Source organism: Hippoglossus hippoglossus, chromosome 21 (assembly GCF_009819705.1).
Source record: "Hippoglossus hippoglossus isolate fHipHip1 chromosome 21, fHipHip1.pri, whole genome shotgun sequence".
Lineage (NCBI taxonomy): Eukaryota > Metazoa > Chordata > Actinopteri > Pleuronectiformes > Pleuronectidae > Hippoglossus > Hippoglossus hippoglossus.
This window is the reverse complement of record NC_047171.1, coordinates 8,680,735-8,700,911: the sequence shown is the minus strand read 5'-3', so window position 1 is coordinate 8,700,911 and position 20,177 is coordinate 8,680,735. Positions and strand designations below refer to the sequence as shown.

Below are 20,177 nucleotides of genomic sequence, written 5' to 3'. Positions count from 1 at the left end.
AAGGTGTCCCGTTTTCTTCCTTCATCTCTGAACGATAGGAGGATGTCTCTTTAACAGCTGGGGTTAGGGACACACCAGCTCTCAGGCCTGATGAGCTGCTCCCTCTATTTTCTCTTCTCATTCTCCTGAGCGCCGTGGCCATCCAGATTAGAGCCTATGGCCCATTAGGCAGCCAGGGAGGTGGGCAACCTCAAAAGTGTAGCACAAGTGTGTTATGAGTGTGTGCATGTCCGTGTGCAGCAAGATACACACTACAAGTCATTCTGAGTGGGAAAAAAATTGGCTCTGAGAGTTTGTTCTTGAGCTCTTGTTCTTTTTATTCTTTACAAGGACAGCATGTACTAACAAGGACAGAACCCTGAAGAAAATATACTTCACTTACGCCCGTAAGCGAAGTATATTTTCAGTTATTCTCACAGGTAAAGTATAATATTAAGATTTATTCAAGATTAGACTAAATGAAGACTAAAACTTGTTGGTTTATGCCCCCTAGAGTTTTTTTTTTTCTCTTTTTGAAATTAATTAGAAATTGTTAAACTGTTTTCATTATCTCTCATGCTGACTATGGAGTTCTTGTTATTTATTCCAAATTAAATGGGATTCTGTTGTGGATAGAACGAACCACTCACAAACTGGATTGAACTAATAAGGATATTACAGTTTTTAAATCGTTTAATGTCTATGTACGTGACAATATCCTCAAAGTGCTGCCAAAAAGTATTTTCATCCCCGTCTCTGGACCGTGCTCCTTTGGAAAATATTTCAAATATCCCACTGGAAATGAATTTCAGTGGAAAAAGATCAAATGCTAAATTATCTGATATGATTTTAGTCGGTATGAGATCATAGCAAGTTGTATAGATTTGGCTCAAGCAATATACAGATAAAAGAATTAGCTTGGAAAGCTTCCAGCGTCATGCTGTAGCACCAGTCTCTGCAAATCATTGGCTTTTGTTTTCCCCAAATCAGAGAGACACTCACGCTGTTGCCTATTGATACAAGCTCATAAATCAGCACTGCCTCTCTCGCACAAACACAGTGGTGCGCACAGTGGGAGGACAGGGGGGCAACCAAAACAGGCACAGGGTAGTGTCTGGCATACCGTGATGGCACACAGTAGGAATTTCACATGCATGCCAGTGTTGACGGCTCCCAACCAGTACTGCCCTTTTGTGGTCTCCACCCCTAACCACTCCTATCAGTCCGGCCCTGTTTGTTTCACTGTCACTGTTCCCATTGTGTCATTTATTGGCTGCAAAAGAAGCCTTGCTCAGCAACAAACAGCAGACAAAGTTAGTGACTGGCTGGTGAACAGGGCTGAGCATCTAGCAGACACGTCAGATAATGCTCAAAGGAGAAGGTGGAGACCAAATACAGAGCTAGAAGGAGAGGAACTGTTGGACTTGAATTCACCTCGGGCTACAAACATGATTCCAAATTAATGATCATTTAAATACATCGCTCCTGGATGAGTAAACACAAAACTCTTTGCTAATAGTTTTACTAAAACCTATTGGAAAATAATTATGTGCCACTTTTGTGTTGCTGAAAAATTCTGTCAATTTAAGTTCAACAATATTAGGCTTTCATCCATGCAACACTTTTATGCTAGTATTTGTGGTCACCCCCACTCTTGCGCTCTGAGAGGTTGTACTCCAGATATTTAGCCTGCTAATCTAGTCGTAGGAGGCAACATGCCGGCGAACCTCTCGAATCAAGTCTTTGAAGAGTCCACACATACCGACTGGTGACTGCTGATTGAACGCTGATTTGGCTACTATCTGGGGCTTTCGTTAGAGATCTGCAAAGATTTGTCTGCAAGTGAAAAATTGGCTAATAATTATGTGATGTGGACTAGGCATTACCGATCCAGCCGAAAGATCTCAAGTTCAGCATCAAACATCATTTCTCTACTTGCAAAGAGCTCACTCCAGCTGTGGAAAGCAAAAGTCATTGTTAACTCCGACACTTTCTTTGCTAGTATCGAAGTTAGTATGATAACCAGCTAGCCCCTGGCTGGGCTGGCCCATCTTGTCATTTTCCTGTCTGCTCTGAAAATTCAGAGGGTGTATTATTACTTCTTGTCTTGTAAATGCAACAATGACTGTAGTACTTGTAAGTGACCATCACCAGGACCAACAGCGGAGAATTTGCACTTAAAGCACCTTTAACATTGTGCATGGAAGAGGTCCCTGGAGTCAGTGCTCAGTATTGCATGCACCCATGGCTGTACATGTGTAGGTTGATGTTCTCCTCTGTGCTCCACCCTAGGGGGCCTGTGTCTAGAGGGAGGCAGCTCCATACAAACACGTCATGTACATCAAAAGCAGAGCTTGAATTTAAAAACAAATCAGAGGCAGACTGTGAATTGCTTCAGGCAATTTTGATCATGGTTTGTTTTGAGCAACAGTTTTTTTTTTTCCTTATGTTTTACTATTTGCTGTTATTCAGTGTCATCCTCGCCTTGGGCAACAGAATGCAGCTTCTCAGAGAGTGTTCCCTCAGGGCCAATGCAATAATCAAGAATAGGAAAATGAGTTTACTGTTGCAGTGCAAATCCTTTGAGTCACAAAAGTGCATTGAGGATAAGGTGCAGTGTAAACCCTGCCATGGGAAGAATGTGCTCAAATGTCATTAAATCACTGCAAAGTGAACTCCTATAAACTGAATTTACACATCTAATCAGCCAAACTGGGTTTATGTTGTATTGTGTTAGCAGTAGCTGATTAACATAGAGATTTATTGGTTGATCTTTGTTGTGCCAACCCAGAAAAACACAATGTTTAACTGTCCTTACACAGCACAGCTTCACAGACAGTTTATTTACTTTCTTTACTTGGCAGAGCTGGATCAAGACAAGTTGGACTGAATTGAGTTAACTACAATACTTATTATTCAGCTGTTGTAGAATTATATTTCTATTTTGGGCAACACAGAAAAACGAGCGCACAAGTAAAAATGCTCACAGTGGCGTGGGCCACTTGTCCAGTGTGAGCTCCGTGTCAATCCTATTTGCAGAAGTATGAATCAGGCTTAAGGCAACATGTGAATGATAAAACAGCTCCCCAAACGTGAATCAGCTTTATCGCCCCCTGGTGTCTCCTCCACGTTGGCGGATGGGACATGTACCAAACTAAGTAGAGAGTCAAAGAATACGTCAAATAAAAATGTCCAAAAGTTTCTGTCATTTAACTATTTGATGCTATGACAATGGTGTGAAACTTTATGACTGACAGCTTATGACTGTGATTGGTCGAGCACGTGTATCAGTGGGACCTTGATACCGGGGCTCTAAACCGCAGTCATTACTTCACAGATGTCAAAAGAGGCACATGTATCTGCTATATATATTTTCTTTCAATATTGTATAATGAAGTATAAGGAAGTGAAGACACGTCATCCATCTTTATAGTCTATGGTTTGAAAAGGTGCATTCAGCCAGTGTTGGAATGTAGCCTACACAAGTCATTCAGTGCACCGTACTTGCACTTAAATGTATGCATTTTTCTGATCATTTATGCTTCTACTCCCATGCAATATTGTACGTTTATACTCCATTATTCAATTTTTCTCACCAGTTATTTTGCTGGTTAAGAAAAGCAATATAATCAGAAAATGGATTGTGTTGTAATATTACATGTTAAGATGAGACAAATCCCTGGGGAAATTTACAAGCTAACCTTTACTTGCCCGTATATAATAAAATGACACTCACCTTCACCAGCCGTGATATCGGAGGGATGTAGATATTAACGCACTATAATTATAATCCAGTTATTTAATTACATTTTTTCTCAAATGGACTATTTGGCATAATGAGTACTTTTACTTTTGTTACATTGAGTATATTTGAGAATACACAACTTTTAGAGTATTTATGTTTCTATACTGTGTGAATGCCACTTTTACTGAAGTGCTTCTTCCACCACTTCCTACAACTTTCTACATAAAGTTTGTAAGAGTAGTTTTTATATAAAGCTTGAAGACCACTTACTGAAAATGATGCTTGTGTTAATAATTATAACAATGGGACACACACGCCACAACCAGATAGAATGTGCTGCTTTATGAGAGGTCTTGTCGTTACATTGGCCCATTTAAAGGAATCATAAAAACACACCAGCAAACAACATGGTAATTATGAATCCAGAATAACACAGTGCAATGCAGTTGCAGTGTTTAATGGACTTTGGGTGGCATTTTCCTTTCAGCCCTAAGTTTTTTTATTTTTTTTCCATCAGTTTGGGTTCAGTCCATGAGTGGGGCAGTTCTGTATGGGCTGGCACTTCATTGTGAACAGGACATTAGTGAACCCATTAGCGTTATAAAGTCTCATTGTCTCTGTCAGTTGTGCTGATGCGGTCTCGTTCCAGCTCTTTGCTTGTGATGAGTACAGATGGACGGAGCTTGTTCTCTCTGGACAGGGGGGGTGGATCATAGCTCACAGTTAGGCCCCCTATACACTACAGTCACACCTCATTGACCACTATTACAGCAAAGGAAACCAAATCATCGCAGGGGGTTGGCAGCAGAGGACCTACTCTCGACAGTTTGCCCTCTTTGATCATCAGTCCAAGTCATCACCAGCATCACTGTCTCTCCACAGGGATGAGAGATGATTAAAGTCACCTGCAATATGTTCTATTTTTAATATTTATCAGTAGTATTAGTAATAATAGAAAATGCACAGTGAAAAAAACATTTCAGCCAACCGTCTGCTTATATAGATTGTTTTTGGTTATTACAGCAGTGACTTAAATATTCAATTCTGTGTCCCCATCACTCACAAATCCACAGTACACACATGTTGTTACCTCCAGTCCATGTTTCCAAAATCACCTCTTTAACCGAGAGGCACCACGACGTTATCCACATTTTATAGCCGCAGTACATCTGCAATGTGACGTTAAGAACCTGATCCGTTTCGGTAGAATGTGCGGCCTTCCTCAAGCTAAACAGGCCGCGGCGGTCAATGTATTCTACGCCACATCCCGCCGTCCTCCAATATGTTTGCACATTGTGCCGCACAAAGTCAGCAGTCGGGTTGGCAGCCTCTCTGCATTGTTTGGTGATTGGCCGCGAGCTAAGTGGCGGTGACGGATTGTGATGTTGATGTATTTACCTCGTCTGTGCTGACAGGAAGCTGCTCCTCTGTTCTGATTGACTGGGTCTCATCACGGCAGCCGGCGTTGCTTTGTTTAACCCGGTCAGGTTGGGGAGGGTTTGCTTACTCACTCGATGAGACGTCCATGAAGATGAGAGGAAGACCTTCCCTAATCTTGGCTGACATTGGTGGCTTGGCAAGCGGGGCAGCTCACTTATAGGGCTGCAAAAGGATGGAAATGAAGCTACACTTCGTCTGGGATAAAGTTTTCTGTACTGACATGCCGACCATAAGGCCGCTAAACCACATCGGTGCTGATGTAATATTAAATTGTATTTATCCGTATATATTTAACTCTAAAAATGTGTAGTTTAAGTTCCCTCCCCACCGAAAAAAGGTGAAAACAAAACCACTATAAGTTTGATCTAAAATGTCTCCCAGAGGAGCAAATCAGGTCATCACAGTAATAAATGGATTTTTTTTTAATGCCACGTTTTACAGTTGATCTGTCTGCAGTGAATTTGCTGTTGACTAGGTTTTTAAATTTTTTTTTCCATTATTGACTTTCCATGGAGCAACCCCAGGATTTGTCTGCAGATTGTATCATCACCAGACAGTCTGTCTGCTCCTCAACGCAAGAGGAACAGACTCACTGGTTAAAACTGCACATGCTGTCTTTTTCTAATTACTCCTGCTAAAGGGTCCGAGAACATGATATCACAACATGTCCACATGCTGAAGCAGCATGTCTTTTCAATGTAATAAACTGTACTTGAATCGACGGATTGAGGTCAAAAGTGAGATCATATTTTTCATTGTTGTTGATCATTGCTTTCAAATGGATCCCTACATGCGTTAGTGTTAAATTCAACAAACCACATGCGAGACATTTACCACAAGCTTCATCTTTTACAACCCATCTAACATGACATATACTAAACATAATTGTGGCACAAGTATATTTTACCTTTTTTTATTGTGGAAAGAAATTGTGAAACCCTGCACTTGAACCATGCACACATGAAGACACACAGCCACACACGCACACACACACACACACACACACACACACACACACACACACACCTTTGCCTTGTCAGCTAACCCCCTCTAGTGCCGAGCATCCGGCACAGATGCGCACAGTCTCTCTCTGTAGCCGCCGCTTCATCTGCTCCTCTGCTGCATCCCAATCATTCCTCCGTTCACCGCTCACGCGTCTCGCTGCTGCCGCTGCGCACCGGGCCGGACACGGGGAACCGGAGCGGACAGTCCGCGGCACGACCGGGGATTTTCCGAAGTCCGCCTCGAAATCCGCGCGCCACCGCAACGGAGACGCATACGGAGCAATTTCAGCGCGTCTTTGAAACAATGCAATAGCGCCGAGTGAAGTCCACGGGAGATCCCCCAAAGTTGTTCGGAGCCAAGTGTTTGTCATTGCGCGTAAAAAAGAATTTATTTCACTTTAGACAGATATATTTTTTATCCAAATTCTGTGCGTTCCGCGTCGCCGCCGCAGGGAGAAGGATGGATCTCTTGCCCCGTCTTCCAGCAGCTCTCCCCGGCCAGGACCACATGTAAGGACCGGGACCGGCGGATCGGTCGCTTGTGGAGGATCAGTTTTTACCTGTCGGCCAGAAGAACCCGAGGTCAAGGCGCTGATAGATGCCGCTGGAGACATGAGTTGTGGAAAGAGATTCGGGCTTGTTTCTGCCTTTCTGGGAATTGTGCTTGCGCGCTTCAGCCAGTGCAACCAAGGTGAGCAACCCCACTAACGACCCGCACTCATTCACAGCACTTTGTTCAGCCACAGATAGTGACTGTGATGTTTTGCCTCTTCCCCTCAAACACCGTGAAGGTGTGAAGTGTTTGCGATGTGCACGGTGATGCTTTTACTTTAACAGTTAAGTGACCGCGCTAATGAAAATGTGACAACTCACCTCTGAGGAAAGGTCTCAGTAGTGCTAGAGACAACATGGATTCATTCAATGACAGTGAAATAAAAATGTGGCACATAATATGTAGAGAACCTATGGTCACCTTAGATATAAAATACAGTGCAATACCTGCTGTTTTTATTTCCATGCCATTGCTGTTAATCCTTCTAATAATCTCTGATGTTGGCACATAAACGCACCATGAATCAACCCAGAGTCAGATTAGAAGTTTATTATTTTCTAAGTATTGCCTTAGCTCAGTTTTTATTAAAAAAGAAAAAAAGAAGATAACATGTTTTATGGAAATCAGCTGCTGAAGTGACAACCCTGAGGCTTCTTTAATTACACATTCTCCATCCACACACACACACAGACACACACACACACACACACACGGACACAGACACACACACACACTGTCCAGCAACCGAAGATTGAATCATTATGTGGGTGACAGTGTGAGATCGAGCAGACTCACAGATCTGTTTTGTGCCGGAGCTGTTGCAGTGTTTTAGATACAGTAAATGTTCCTGAGCTGCCAGTGATGACTTTATTCACTCTCTCTGTGTGTGTGTGTGTGTGTGTGCGTGTGAGAGAGAGTGTGAGAGAGAGAGAGAGAGAGAGAGCAGTGAAAATGTAAATGTGCTTTTGCTTAAGTGCACATTACTGCATGTGGCATAATGTGAGACTATCTGTGTACGTGGATGTGTGTGATTGTGTAGTACACAGGGCAACACTTGAACTTGTGCATAAGCGTATAGTCCACCTGCCTATAGGATCTGTGTGTGTGTGTGTGTGTACACAAAGAACATAGAGGTGTGTGACCATGTTTTACACACACACACAAACCATCTGAGAGGTTTAAAATAGTCTTATTGATTGTGTGGGGACACAGCAGGATTTGCCCCCCCCCCAGGTTATATTTTATTGTTCTCCAAGTTCAATAAGAGTGATGCTACTCGCTGTTCTCCTGGACAGCTGCTACACAACAGCCTCACTCTGTGTTTCTCTCTGCCACAGATTGAATGATTGAGCTGAGGTCTGCTTTCTATTGTACTCCAGTCCCTCATATCGACTGGTCTGGGACCTCGGCAGCACACTCGCAGTCGTCGGCTGCAGGAAAAACTGATCATAACTCCGATGTAAAAGAAAAGTCACTGGTTAGGTGGCGAGGCGTTAATGTTTCTCACCTTGACACAACACGCTGGCTTCTCAATGTATCGTTTTTCCAATTGGTCAAACTAATGCCAGAGGGTTTGGATCAGCGGATTCACACTTCACTGCTGGTTCCAGTGTTGGGATGTAACTAAGTACATTCACTTTATCAGAGTACATTTCTCATTTACCTTTACTTTACTTAAGTAGATTTATTTTCGGGTACTTTTCTCTTGTACTTCACTACAAATATCAGAAAATATCAGTACTTTTCTGTACTTATTTTTTAAAAGGGACCAATTATATGAGCGGAATCGGTCCACTGATCCAACCAGACCAGGTAGGTAACATTAGACTCCGCCTCCTCCCACAGCAGCAGTATCACTTGTGTAGTAGAGCGTTACATTAAGGAATAGGAGACACTCGATATGTACATTTCCTGTACATTTTTGTCTATTTACTGGTACTTTGATTTGAGTAAAATGTTTGAGTATTTCCTCCACCACTGCCTGGGTTTGCATGGTTATTGGAACAAGCCTAAAAAAAAGTGTCTCACTCAGTTCACGTTCATGTCCGTCCACCTAACGGCTGAGAAAATGAAACACATGTATTTGTGTGTTTCCTGCTCGGCTACAGTCTACACAGTGTGTGTAGGCTGAGGGACAAAACTCAACACCGTTCCTCGGAGGCGTTTCGGTGTCGACTGATGCTTCTGGACACAGACAAACAGGATTCCAAAGATTGGGGGATTTCACACACAAAATTGGAAGATGTCCTCTATTTGGAGAACAATAAAAAACAATCACTTTTTTTTTTTTGCCTCTCGTCTGTGTCTGCCCCCACAGACACAGATCAGACAACCCCCCCCCCCCACACACACACACACACACACACACACACACACACACACACACACACACACACACACACACACACATAAACTCAGCTGGGATTGCAGACAAAGCTCCACTCACTCACTGCCACGTTTGAACGAGCCTTTTGCTTCCCCCATCACTTCATCTCCTCCCGTAATCTTTACTGTTATAAATTTTCCCCCTTTTTCCCATAAAGAAGTGATATTTATCACAGTGAACATCCGCAGATCTCATTAACTAACCTGAATTCTCGAGTCCTTGTAATTTTCCTGAGCAGGAGATTGCTCGGACCCAGTGAATCAAGAGATTGTGTCTTTGTTCCTCACTTCTGACGTTGCCCGGGTCGTTATTTTTTTCCCTGACTGCGCGATTCATGCATGAAAAATCAAGAAAGGAATCCTTGGAAAATGAAAGAGTCACATGAAAGCGCCACGTATGAATGTTTTATTTTATATTGCAGCAAATGCATCTGATTGAGGCTCTGCTGGGTCTTTTGCTTGCAGGAAACTTTTTTAGATGAGGAGGAGCTTACAGTTGTTCAGTGCAAGACTCATAAAATTATCAGGGAAATTATAATTCAAGCTCTTTACACTGATTTGTGTGGATGGCTGATTAAAGCGTGTGATCTCCCTGGCACCCCCCACAGAGGACTGATCTCACCGTCACTGCTGCAGATGAAGGAGAGATTCAGCAGCCGTGTGCTGTCAGAGAAAATCAATCGAGCAGTCAAACCCAGAGCAGCCACAGAAGTGTTAACTCTGCACCTTTGACTCACAGTAACCCACTGTGGATGTTTGTGTGTCGTGTGCATGTTGCACAGCGGTGTCTATTTACAGTTTTATGATTCAGTGAATGTTTCTGGGGTCAATTTGAAACCACACACACGTCACAAACAAACGCACACACAGGTTGACACAGCTGTCTTTATTAGGGCTTTGCGTTGTCCTCCATTCCTTGTGGACAGCTTAACAGTTTTGCATCTTGCATGATACAAAGTCACTATTACACATTGTTCCCAAGATGTACAAATCAATAAGTGCACAAATTCAAGTTTCAAGAAGATTTATTGTCGTTCCAGAACATGAGGTACCTGAGAGGGAACTAAACTAAGAACTGACAAAGCAGAAGCAGCAATAAAATGAAATTAAAACGATAGAATCTCAAACTAAACAAGGAATAAAAACAAATGAGTATTGATAAATATGAGTATAGATATTCAAGTAGTGTTGTCACATGAAAGAGTCTCTGGTGTGTGGGTGTATTGCACATGAACGACTCAAGTGAGTGGCAGAGTTTGTGAGTCTGACAGTCTGGCAATGTTTGTTGCTATTTACGCTGCAACGGCCGGAAGCTCAATGCGTCAAAACGAGCAGCGTCAGCATCTAGGCTGCCAAAATAAAGAAGTAAAAGAACAAATTAGCAGGTTCACCGAGGTGTCATGTTTCCGTCATTGCCGATTAGAGCCTGATTGGATAAAAGCCTGTGTCGGCTGCAGAGTCATTCCACCTGCGAGCGAATGCTGCTCATGAGCCATTCCCATTGCAAACCAAAGCCAGATGTTAGTTTGTGTTTTCTTTTTTTGACCAGTGGAAAAGGGGCTTGATTCATGTCCAACCCAAATGTTAAACACAACCACAATTCACATCATATCCAGAAGCTTACCCAGGACATCTGAAATTATGTTTTGCCTCATTAGGACCGGGCTCATTTAAAATAGTCTTTTTGACACTCACTAGAGATGCATTATTTTCTTCATATACGTCCACAGCTGTACACACACACACACACACACACACACACACACACACACACACACACACACACACACACACACACACACACACACACACAGGTAACAACGTGAGGACTACATGCTGCTACATGTAATGAAAGGTCTTCCCTGTAGGCCCCCTGCAGAGAGAGACGAATATAACTCCAAGCTGCAGACGGTTCATTTTGTCGAGGCTCGGCTTCCTCAAAGTCTTTCCTCGATTAAGATAATGATTGTTGAGTTGCACTGTGTGAAAACTTAATGGCGCCCTAGTGAACAAGATTAACTTCATTGTTGAAATAACTCCTTTAAAATCACAAATGGGATGAGTAAATATGAATGAATGCTGTTTAATTTTCTGTTGTTTGTATGAATAAAGAAGCCATGCTGTTTGTGCTGCTTTCAAAACACAGGGTTTCAGACTGGTGAGACATCCCAGTGCTTTATGAGAGTCAATCTGAAATGTGTTTGAGTTAAGTGCGTTACACACCCGTGGTACAACCACACAGGTGTTTTTGCCTAATTTACAATTTGGAAAAATAACACTTTCACAGATTCAAATCTGAATAAGGCATCAACCTGCTCACTGTTGTGTTTACTGTATTTTTGAAACTAGTGGCGTCCTCCGTAGTTGAAAATTACTTTTGCAAATGAGATTATGTTTTCAATTAAGTTTTTCTGTTAACCGGAAAAAGGAAAAATTACCAAACTGATTTTCTTACAACTTGGTGGAAAGGTATGGTCCAACAAAGAGCCCTTTACATGTTGGCATGGATCTGAAAGAAGCAGACCCAGGAACATTTAAAATCAATTGTTTTAATGTCGCAATGCTTTTTAAATAACATTTTCATTGATTTTCCTTGAATTAATTCATGGATCTTGTTAAAAAGCATATTTAAGGGACTGATATCTAACAGTGTGTGTCATTTGATGATGCTTGGTTGAATTGAAAGGGACTGTTGGGTCTTGTTGGAGGCGTGCCTTCTATTCAGTGCCAGTCTAGTTTATGTAATGCTTTGACAATGGGTTAGTAATCCTATCAGTGTTGTTAAATATCTGCAAGATTAAGTAAATGGAGAAAAATTACATGTTCATGAGTCTGTTGCCATGAGAGCTGTAATTGTGCTTTTCTCCATAATACTGCTATGAAGTATTATTAAAAGCTTATAGCTCATAGAACACTGTTGCACTTTGTGGTTAGTTGTAGCTTCAGTCTCATGAGTAAAGTCTCTTTGCCTCTGAAGCCAAATGAAAGAATAACACCTGTTGTGACAGAAAGGCAACATGTCACACTTGACCTTGTGCATTACTGCTAATTCCCATTTTATTGGCATGGATTCCCTTCACACATCCCTCATATAAAAATAACTTAGAGCTCATATCACATCTAATCAAGCACATTCAAAGATTTTATTTTGCTGTCAGTGAGCACGTTGTCGACTGGAGTGCGGAGATGTGTGGAAAATGCTGTCATGCCTGTCAAGATTGCTTCTGCCACAGATAATGTCACAGCATATCATCCCCTCATCTGCCCGGCACTTTGTTTACGCCGTTAAATGACAATGTGCGCTCATCACTTAAACACTCACCCAGATCAATGTTCATCAAGTGCTGTTGTTCGTCTTTTAACGAGACAGTTTGCCAGACTAGGTATGTAAAAAGGGCTTCAAATTAAAGGGGTTTGTTTTTGTTAGGAAGTTAAAGAAAAAAATTATAGAAAAAGAGGTGTCATGTTTTCTACAAATATTTTTACCACAACAGAAATGAACACGTATAAAACCTGGTAAGAAAGATTTACTGTCACAACATACTAAAATGTCTAAAAACTTTAATAGCTCTGCAAAAAAATCATATAATTTACCAAATCAGCCTCAATGAATGCTGTAGAATCCAAACTGTGATCTCAACTTTTTATAGTGCAACAAATCGGATGATTGAATGATTCCAGGACCTTTTTAGACCTCTTACCCTAACCAAACTAAAAAACAGCCCCCTGGTGAGAATACCTTCATGCGAGCTTTTCAGCGATTTACACCATGTGAGATACACAATGACTCCATTAGCACCTTGTTTTTTCCAGCCACAAAACATTTTGGTAAGGCTCAGGCAACAAAAGTTGTTGATAAAGAAAAAAGATACTGGTTTGGTTTAAGTTTACCCGCACATAGAAAACAGTCAATGAAGTGGTCCAGGAGAACCCTGAAATCTGCATGTAAGTAGTCCCACTGGAATAGCATTGTTGGGTATGGACATCCCAAAGAAGCATTGTTGCTTTTGTCTGAATACTCAAACTGCTCCAGATTAAAATTTACATGAGCCAACAGTGAACGAGACCAGCTCTGGGTTCTGTTGTGAGCGCGGTAGTTATTTTGGGGTGTTTGCGTGGCCTGCGAGGGCTGTAGGCCAGACAAGAGATGTCTACTTGTGCTCCATATATTTATGAGTTGGTCGGCTCATGTTCTATTTATATCGAACCAGTGGACGTCCCAGAGGACCCTCAGCTCCAGGCAGGGTCTGTGGGTGCCTGGCTGAGAGATGGCTTTATGGAGGGATAGAGAGAGAAAGAAAGGGAGAGAAGATGGATGGATGTGTATCCTACGCAGGCAGTTTTAGAGTTCATGCGTAGGCATGCTAAAAGCAAAGCAAAACACACACACACACACACAAACACAGACACAGATAAAAGTGTACCATTTGTATTGCTATTTATTTGACCTCATTAATCTTTATCTCGATGTCCTTCACTGACCTCTTTGATTGTTGACCTGTGCTTTTCGGCACATATCGTATCGGATGTTGTTCGTGTGAACGGGCCGAGCTGCAAACGAATCGCCCCCTTTGGGATCAATAAAGTTGCCTGAATCTGAATCTGAAAACGCACATGAAAACATGAACAAATGAACGAAAACAAGCCGTGATGAAATATTACAACACGGAAGCAGGAACCTTGTGGATGAGGGACGACCTTCTGTGCACGGCTGCAGGTGTCAGGTCACACCAGTAATTCGTGTAATGTCAGTGTCAGGGTGCCGGAGGTGTTTCATTGCAAAGCAGCTGTCATCATCCACATGCACAGCCTCCGTGATGTTGGGCCTTTTTCTTACAGTTTGGTGCAAAGTTTTGCAAAGGCTGATTCAACACCTCCATAAAACTTTTCCATCTAGATCAGACTATTTTTCTTAGCTCCTACGAAGTTTTGACCCGCTGCTGTTGTGTTCCCTGCTAGATTGCTTCCTCGCTGCCTACTAATGTACATCAGCTGTTCTTTATTTATGGCAAAGCGAGGTGTGAAACCGCTCGCTGCAGTGAGCAACACCGCCAACTCTCAGCAATTAGGCCAATCTCCAGGGACCGTGCTGTCTACCTGCCCACAGTAGCCTAAAGGTGTCCATTAACACTGGTGGCAGTGCCAGCACATCCTCCAGCCTGGCACTGGCACAGACGAGGCACAGACGAGGCACAGACGAGGCACAGACCCCGGTCACGGGTTGAAAAAAGACACACAGGGCGCTGGAATTGATCCAACATGGAGGAAATATCAGACCAAGCTATAGCCAAGTAGAGAGGACAAGATGAGGAGATAAAAAGATCGGCATGGAGCCTTTTCTTGTGAGTGTGTGTTAGAGGATGGTCAATCGATAGAATAATCTGCTACATTTTCATAAATCAATGTTCATTTTCTGCATCTTTTCTCACATTGATGTAACACAACAGGAGTTATTAGGTGCTTTACATGTTCAAAGCTTAAAGTTTCTTGTTAAGTCTTTGCTGTGAAATATGATCTGGTGCTCATGATTTGATGTGCTCTGTGTGTCGGATAGTGGGGAAATAAAGGTTGATGGTATTTATTTATCCTTTATTTACCCGGGAAGGTCCCGATGAGATACAGTTAAGCTTCTGCCAGGGAGTCCTGGTCAAGATGGGCAGCACTGAAGTAAAAAAGTCACGATTCTGTCCCTCTGTGAACTTTAGAAAGACTGGAACTTTTTGATATATATATATATATTTCAGCCTGTCTCTTCCTCTTGCTCCCCCTACAACTGTGTCCGCTAATTTTTGCTGAGTCAGATTTGACCTCTCCTCAGCTGTCCGTCATGTGCAGCATACAGATGACATTTCTATAACGTTGAAATACAGCATATTTTTCTCAGTCATTGAAACCTCACTAATGATCCAGGTTTCAGGATGTTTTTTAATTTATACACTGACACACGAGTTCCCGCTTCATGTCTTCCTTTATCTGTGAATGGACTTTTGCTCGGTGAGACGATGAGTGCGGGTGTGTTTTTCGTTTCATCATTTGAATATTCCATCTCATCATTTTGGTTTTTCCCAACCTAGTCCTCATTAACCATGTTCTAGGCGCTGCAGGGGGATGTCTTTAGCGAAACAGATCTCCCTGTATGCTGTCTGACAAAGTTAGTGAATAGATCCTGAAGAGCACTGAGCAGCTAAAGGGACAGATTTGTCTGTTGGGGCGTCAGTGGAAAACAAAAGGCGCAGAGTGAAATCTTCATTCATAGAAAGGAGTGCTCATGTTGCTCTGCACCCTCGTGGAAACACAGTTAGCTAAGAACTTCCCTGCGTCAGTTTAAAGCAACACCATGTGATCTCTATCAATATGTCAGTGTTGTGTTTACAGCTTGTTTTGCTGCCCCCAAGTGGTTATGATGGCCAATGCTGCTGTAATGCATTCCTTAATTTCAACATTTTGTATTAATATGAATACCTTTTATTTATTTATATTAATATTTCGTTAGTAAGAATATAGCATCAGTAATTCATAATCAAATGGGTTTAAGTTTGAGTATCATGTTCTCCGAAGTATAATGTGAGTGTACAATAACTTTATGGTTCCCTAACATAGAGTTCAATATTTGTAGTTCAGTCTAAAAAGGATGTTTATCTTTTTATAAACACTATATTATGACTTTGACTGACTACTTCTGTTTCCGTTGTGTAGATTCAATATAAATGTGTCTGCTGTACAACCACACCAACATGTTTTTACTTTGCCTGTGTTGTAGTTGTTTACTCTGACAACACTGCGGTTTCATTTTCCTGGATTATTTCCCCTTAACTCTTGAATGTTGTGATACACATGTTGTTTCTGCTTGATCCAAAACGTTGCGGTGCAACATTGTGTCTCTGCAGCGCGTCTTACATTGAGGCAGTTCTCTGGGAGATGAGGGGGAAGTCGAGGAGCGTTTGTGTAGTTGTGTATGACACGCACACATATTCACGAATACAATGAAAACCTCAGTGAGCAGATAGAGGACCATCTCCATCAGACGTGTACCAGCTCATAAACGGAGAAAAAGTGTCCCCTCTTCCTCTCTACGTGCCTTGTTCTCATCAGAGAACATTCACAGAGATATAAATATAAATTTTCATTTTTCTTTGACATTGTATTTTACAAATTGCAATATCACGGAATTGAAGCCACCTGCTTTGGTGTACGTTGGCCTGTATTAAGTAGCCATCCCACAGCAATGATGGTAATGGAGATTTATTCAGGAAAGACTGTCACTGATGGAGATATGTGTAGGTCTAATGAGACCCCCGAGGACCACTTGCAGAGCCCCGAATGGACCTTCACGACTGACTTACACTTAGAACCCTGTCATTATCTAACTAGAAAATATGATTTGTGAGAAATCAGAGTCGGTATTAAACACACAAATATGTGATTTTCAGCGTGACATACAAGATCAGTCAAGGACGAGTTTAAAGATGAAACAGTTCTGCCTTCTGAGGAGCTGATTCTACGTTTCACAGCACGAGGAAGAACATTATTGGCTTTAAACAAGTCTCTCGAGTCTCTAGTGTTGTTTTTTTGTGCCAGCCACCACTCTCTGCCTGAATACCAATAGTTCCCTAACACCTGCTCCACCAGGCAGTGCATCTACATGGAAGTGGGATGAGACTGTATTGTTACACACACTGTGCTTTTGACACACAGTTGACAAGGTGACTGGATGGGCTTCCATGTTATATTTATGGATTTTTGAAAAATTCAACTCTAGTCTCCTGCATATTCCCTAATCTTGTCACAAGTGCAGGTAAATACATCCCCCCCCCCCTAATTTAGTGATGTTATTCTGGCATCACAGTGGAGGTAAATTCAGGAAGCCATTTCTGCTTCTTTTCACTGTAAATGGCTCGACGCCGGGAGAGACTCTCTCCTCCTGAATTATTAAATCCGCTGTCCTTGAGAGCAAGACAAAATATTGTCAAGGATGGCAGAATCTCCCAGGGTAAAATTACATTGTTTAGTTTTTTTTTTTCCTAACACCACCTGGAAGGTTAGAGCAGTCTGACAAAACTATCAGGATATACCAAGATTAAAATCGCTGCATATTAAACTCTGGGGGATTGTAATACCAAAGCTCTAATTTACATGAATTAATACTTGGCATAATGAAACATTTACAAGTATAAAAAAAGGGTTAATCATCCCTGATTATATCTCACGAGCAGCCTCATTCAGAGGCAGCACAGGAGCATATTGTTGTGAGGGAGACTCCAGTGAAGCTGTGGGTGGGAGCACAGGATGTCAGGTAGGGGAATGGACTGTTGACAGCAATCTGACTGCAATCCGTCAGCCTCCAAATTCTTCCGCTCGTAGCAAAACAAAAATGTTGCTCTCTGTGTAAACCCCACCACACTCATACATATTCATCCCACAAACCAATTTCTTCATAGTTAATATAAAAATACCCAAATGAACATGTTTATGACTGATATTTCAATTTCCAACGTGAAAATAGAAGATTTTGAGTGTGTTGACAGTTTGCTAATGATACATTTGCCCCTCTCTTCCTTTTCCCATTTCAGTTGTGCTGCTGGATACAACGTCTGTGCTTGGAGAGCTGGGATGGAAGACATATCCTATAAACGGGGTAAGAAGGACAATTCTTCACCTGATTGTATTTCTTTTGGTGTCACTATTCAGAATGAATGGCATCATGCTGCATCAATGAGATCAATTATATCGATGATAACAGGTCAGAGTGGGTAGTGATCGAAACTCTCCTGGGAAATACTGTGAGTCAGAGACAGATAATGAGCCTCGGTCTCTAAGGAAGCTCCCATTGTATCACTCACTCTTTTAATGTTCTCTTTTAAAGCCAAAGTTCAGGCCAAAGTTACAAAACTAAACACAACATTGCAACACGCCCTGCGCCAGACCATAATAGAATCACCAGGGACTGCAGTACGCTGCAGCCAATGGCTCTGGATCAGGAGGAAAGACCCCAACTGGGCCCCAGGTCAGATCAGCCTGTGGGGGGCCTGCCTGAGCAGAGGGTGTCATGTGATGCTGAAACACCTGATAACACTAAGGAACACAATGGATGATGCATCTGTAACTTCCACTGGTGGTCGCTAATATCTGCTGGTTGGCAAATTAACATCAAGCTAGTGTAGAAGACCTTCAAACATACGAGGGATTATCAGAAATCTATTTTGTAAAAATGCATCATGGAAAATAGTGTACAACCGAAGGTCACTAAGCGAGCAATATCTACAGTACCATCATGATCATCATCATAGCAGCAGAGAGGAGGGAGGGCTGCAGGAACAGCCTGATCTGTCGCAGAAATGTAAATACGAGCAGAGCAGCTCATCACAACTACAAAATGTGACAAACAAGTTTATTTCTACATTTAAAGATGATAATTTAGCTTAAGCTTAGCTTTATAAACGAATAACGAGATGACTGTTTCTTTTTGACTGTGAAGATGTCCATGCAACCAAGTGATAGAACAATAATGAGTAAGACACATTGTTGAGGTGGCAAGTTCACCATCTTAATAAGTCAATTCCAATACCTGTCAATCATCTGCAACCCCTCCTTTTTTGTTTATCCTTGGGAGGGAAAGAGTTAAAAAAATGTACATGTTGCAAAAACCCAATGTTCCAGTTACTAGAGAGGCTGCATGGGCTGTACCTTATGTTGCATTTTTGTCAGTCAGTGACCCAAAAGGGGGTATTTTCATTTTGTTGTGGCAGTAAGTGCCTCCAGCTCCAGTTTTCTGTCTGCCTGGAAATCCGTGAAACAGCAGCGGGTGCCAAACCCGAATGTATATTGGCGTCATAAAATATAGATGTGCTGACAAGAAGCCGTAACATCCTGGGATCGGAAAAACCTTCATGTTTTGATCTCTGTCCTGTCAGAATACCTTCAGGACTGATTGAAAATGTCCTCTTGTTGTATGCGGTAAGCAACAAAAAGCTGAGTTGGCTGACTCGTGCCTCTTTGTTCACATGCACTGTTTCCATGCACATTAAGTACAGCACAGCCCAGTTCAAGATGGAGACTTCTTATAGGGAAAAAGGCAGAGCGGCTCCTTGACTCTGCTGACTGTGTTCGCTCCTTGTTTGTTCATGTTTAATTCTCATTTTGGCAAAAAAAACGAGGGTTAAACAACAGTGGGTTCCTGTCAGGAAAATGCCAGTGGTGTTTAACCTTCTCTTATGCAGCACCTTTCAAAATGTCAACTATTAAGTGCTTTATTTAATGAGGCAAATGCTTGTATTTGCAAGTGTGATCCGTCTCATCGCTCATCAGTTGTGAGCTTTCATGACACAATTCGTTTATTTTGTGTCAGTGGTCCCTGACATCTGATGAGGAGAAGAAAAATATCCATTTAGAATATGATTATAAATATTTCAAGATTCAATTTAAAGTGATGTACACGCTTGTCACGAGCATCTCCGTAGTTACAGCGAGGAATTTCTAGGAACTAATGCGACATGACATTCAATGCTGAAGATTCTCCCACATGTATAATGTAATGTCAATGTCAGATTAATAAATCAGGGTTGGGAAATAGCTACAATTCACTATATCTGAAAATATACAATATATAAATCTAATATTAATCTAACCTGTGCTATAAAGTTTTGGGTATACAGGCAAAATGCCCTCAATGTATTTAAAATTCCTCAAAATATGCATAATACCACAAAATCATAGCATTTCTGAGCAGCTCCCTGTTAAAATAACACATAATATATGGCTGAGACAAGCAGTGACTGAGCCATGAACCTGTAATTCCAAATAACTCAGAGTGCAAAGCCAGCTTCCTCCTGGAAATGTTAGCAAGAGCAGGCTACACGGAAAAATGCAGCCGATACACCCCACCCCCTCCCATTGGCTCTCTCGTCAAAGCTAATGAGCGCTCACTGCCTGAAAACAGCGAGAAGACGACTTTTCTGTGACTCGCTAACTTCTGGCGGCCGTCTCTGCTTCGGCAGTGTACGTCTCTACGGCTGCAGACTCAGGTCATGTGCTGTGAGAGGACGGGCAGGGTGCACGCAGGCAGCCAGGTCGG

The 20,177-nt window shown here is 42.0% G+C and overlaps 1 protein-coding gene across 2 annotated transcripts in view; it reads left to right on the top strand.

The window, feature by feature from the left end:
• The first annotated feature begins 6,142 nt into the window (after positions 1-6,142).
• Positions 6,143-20,177, top strand: part of LOC117755085 (ephrin type-A receptor 6-like) — a 157,139-nt gene continuing 143,104 nt past the window's right edge. Inside the window, exons 1-2 of one of the 2 annotated variants that reach the window (XM_034574596.1) lie at positions 6,143-6,859; positions 17,677-17,741. In XM_034574596.1, coding sequence (XP_034430487.1) covers positions 6,781-6,859; positions 17,677-17,741 — 144 coding nt within the window. In that variant the 5' untranslated portion in view covers positions 6,143-6,780. The remainder of the gene's footprint in view (positions 6,860-17,676; positions 17,742-20,177) is intronic. The other variant, XM_034574597.1, reaches the window with a different exon arrangement.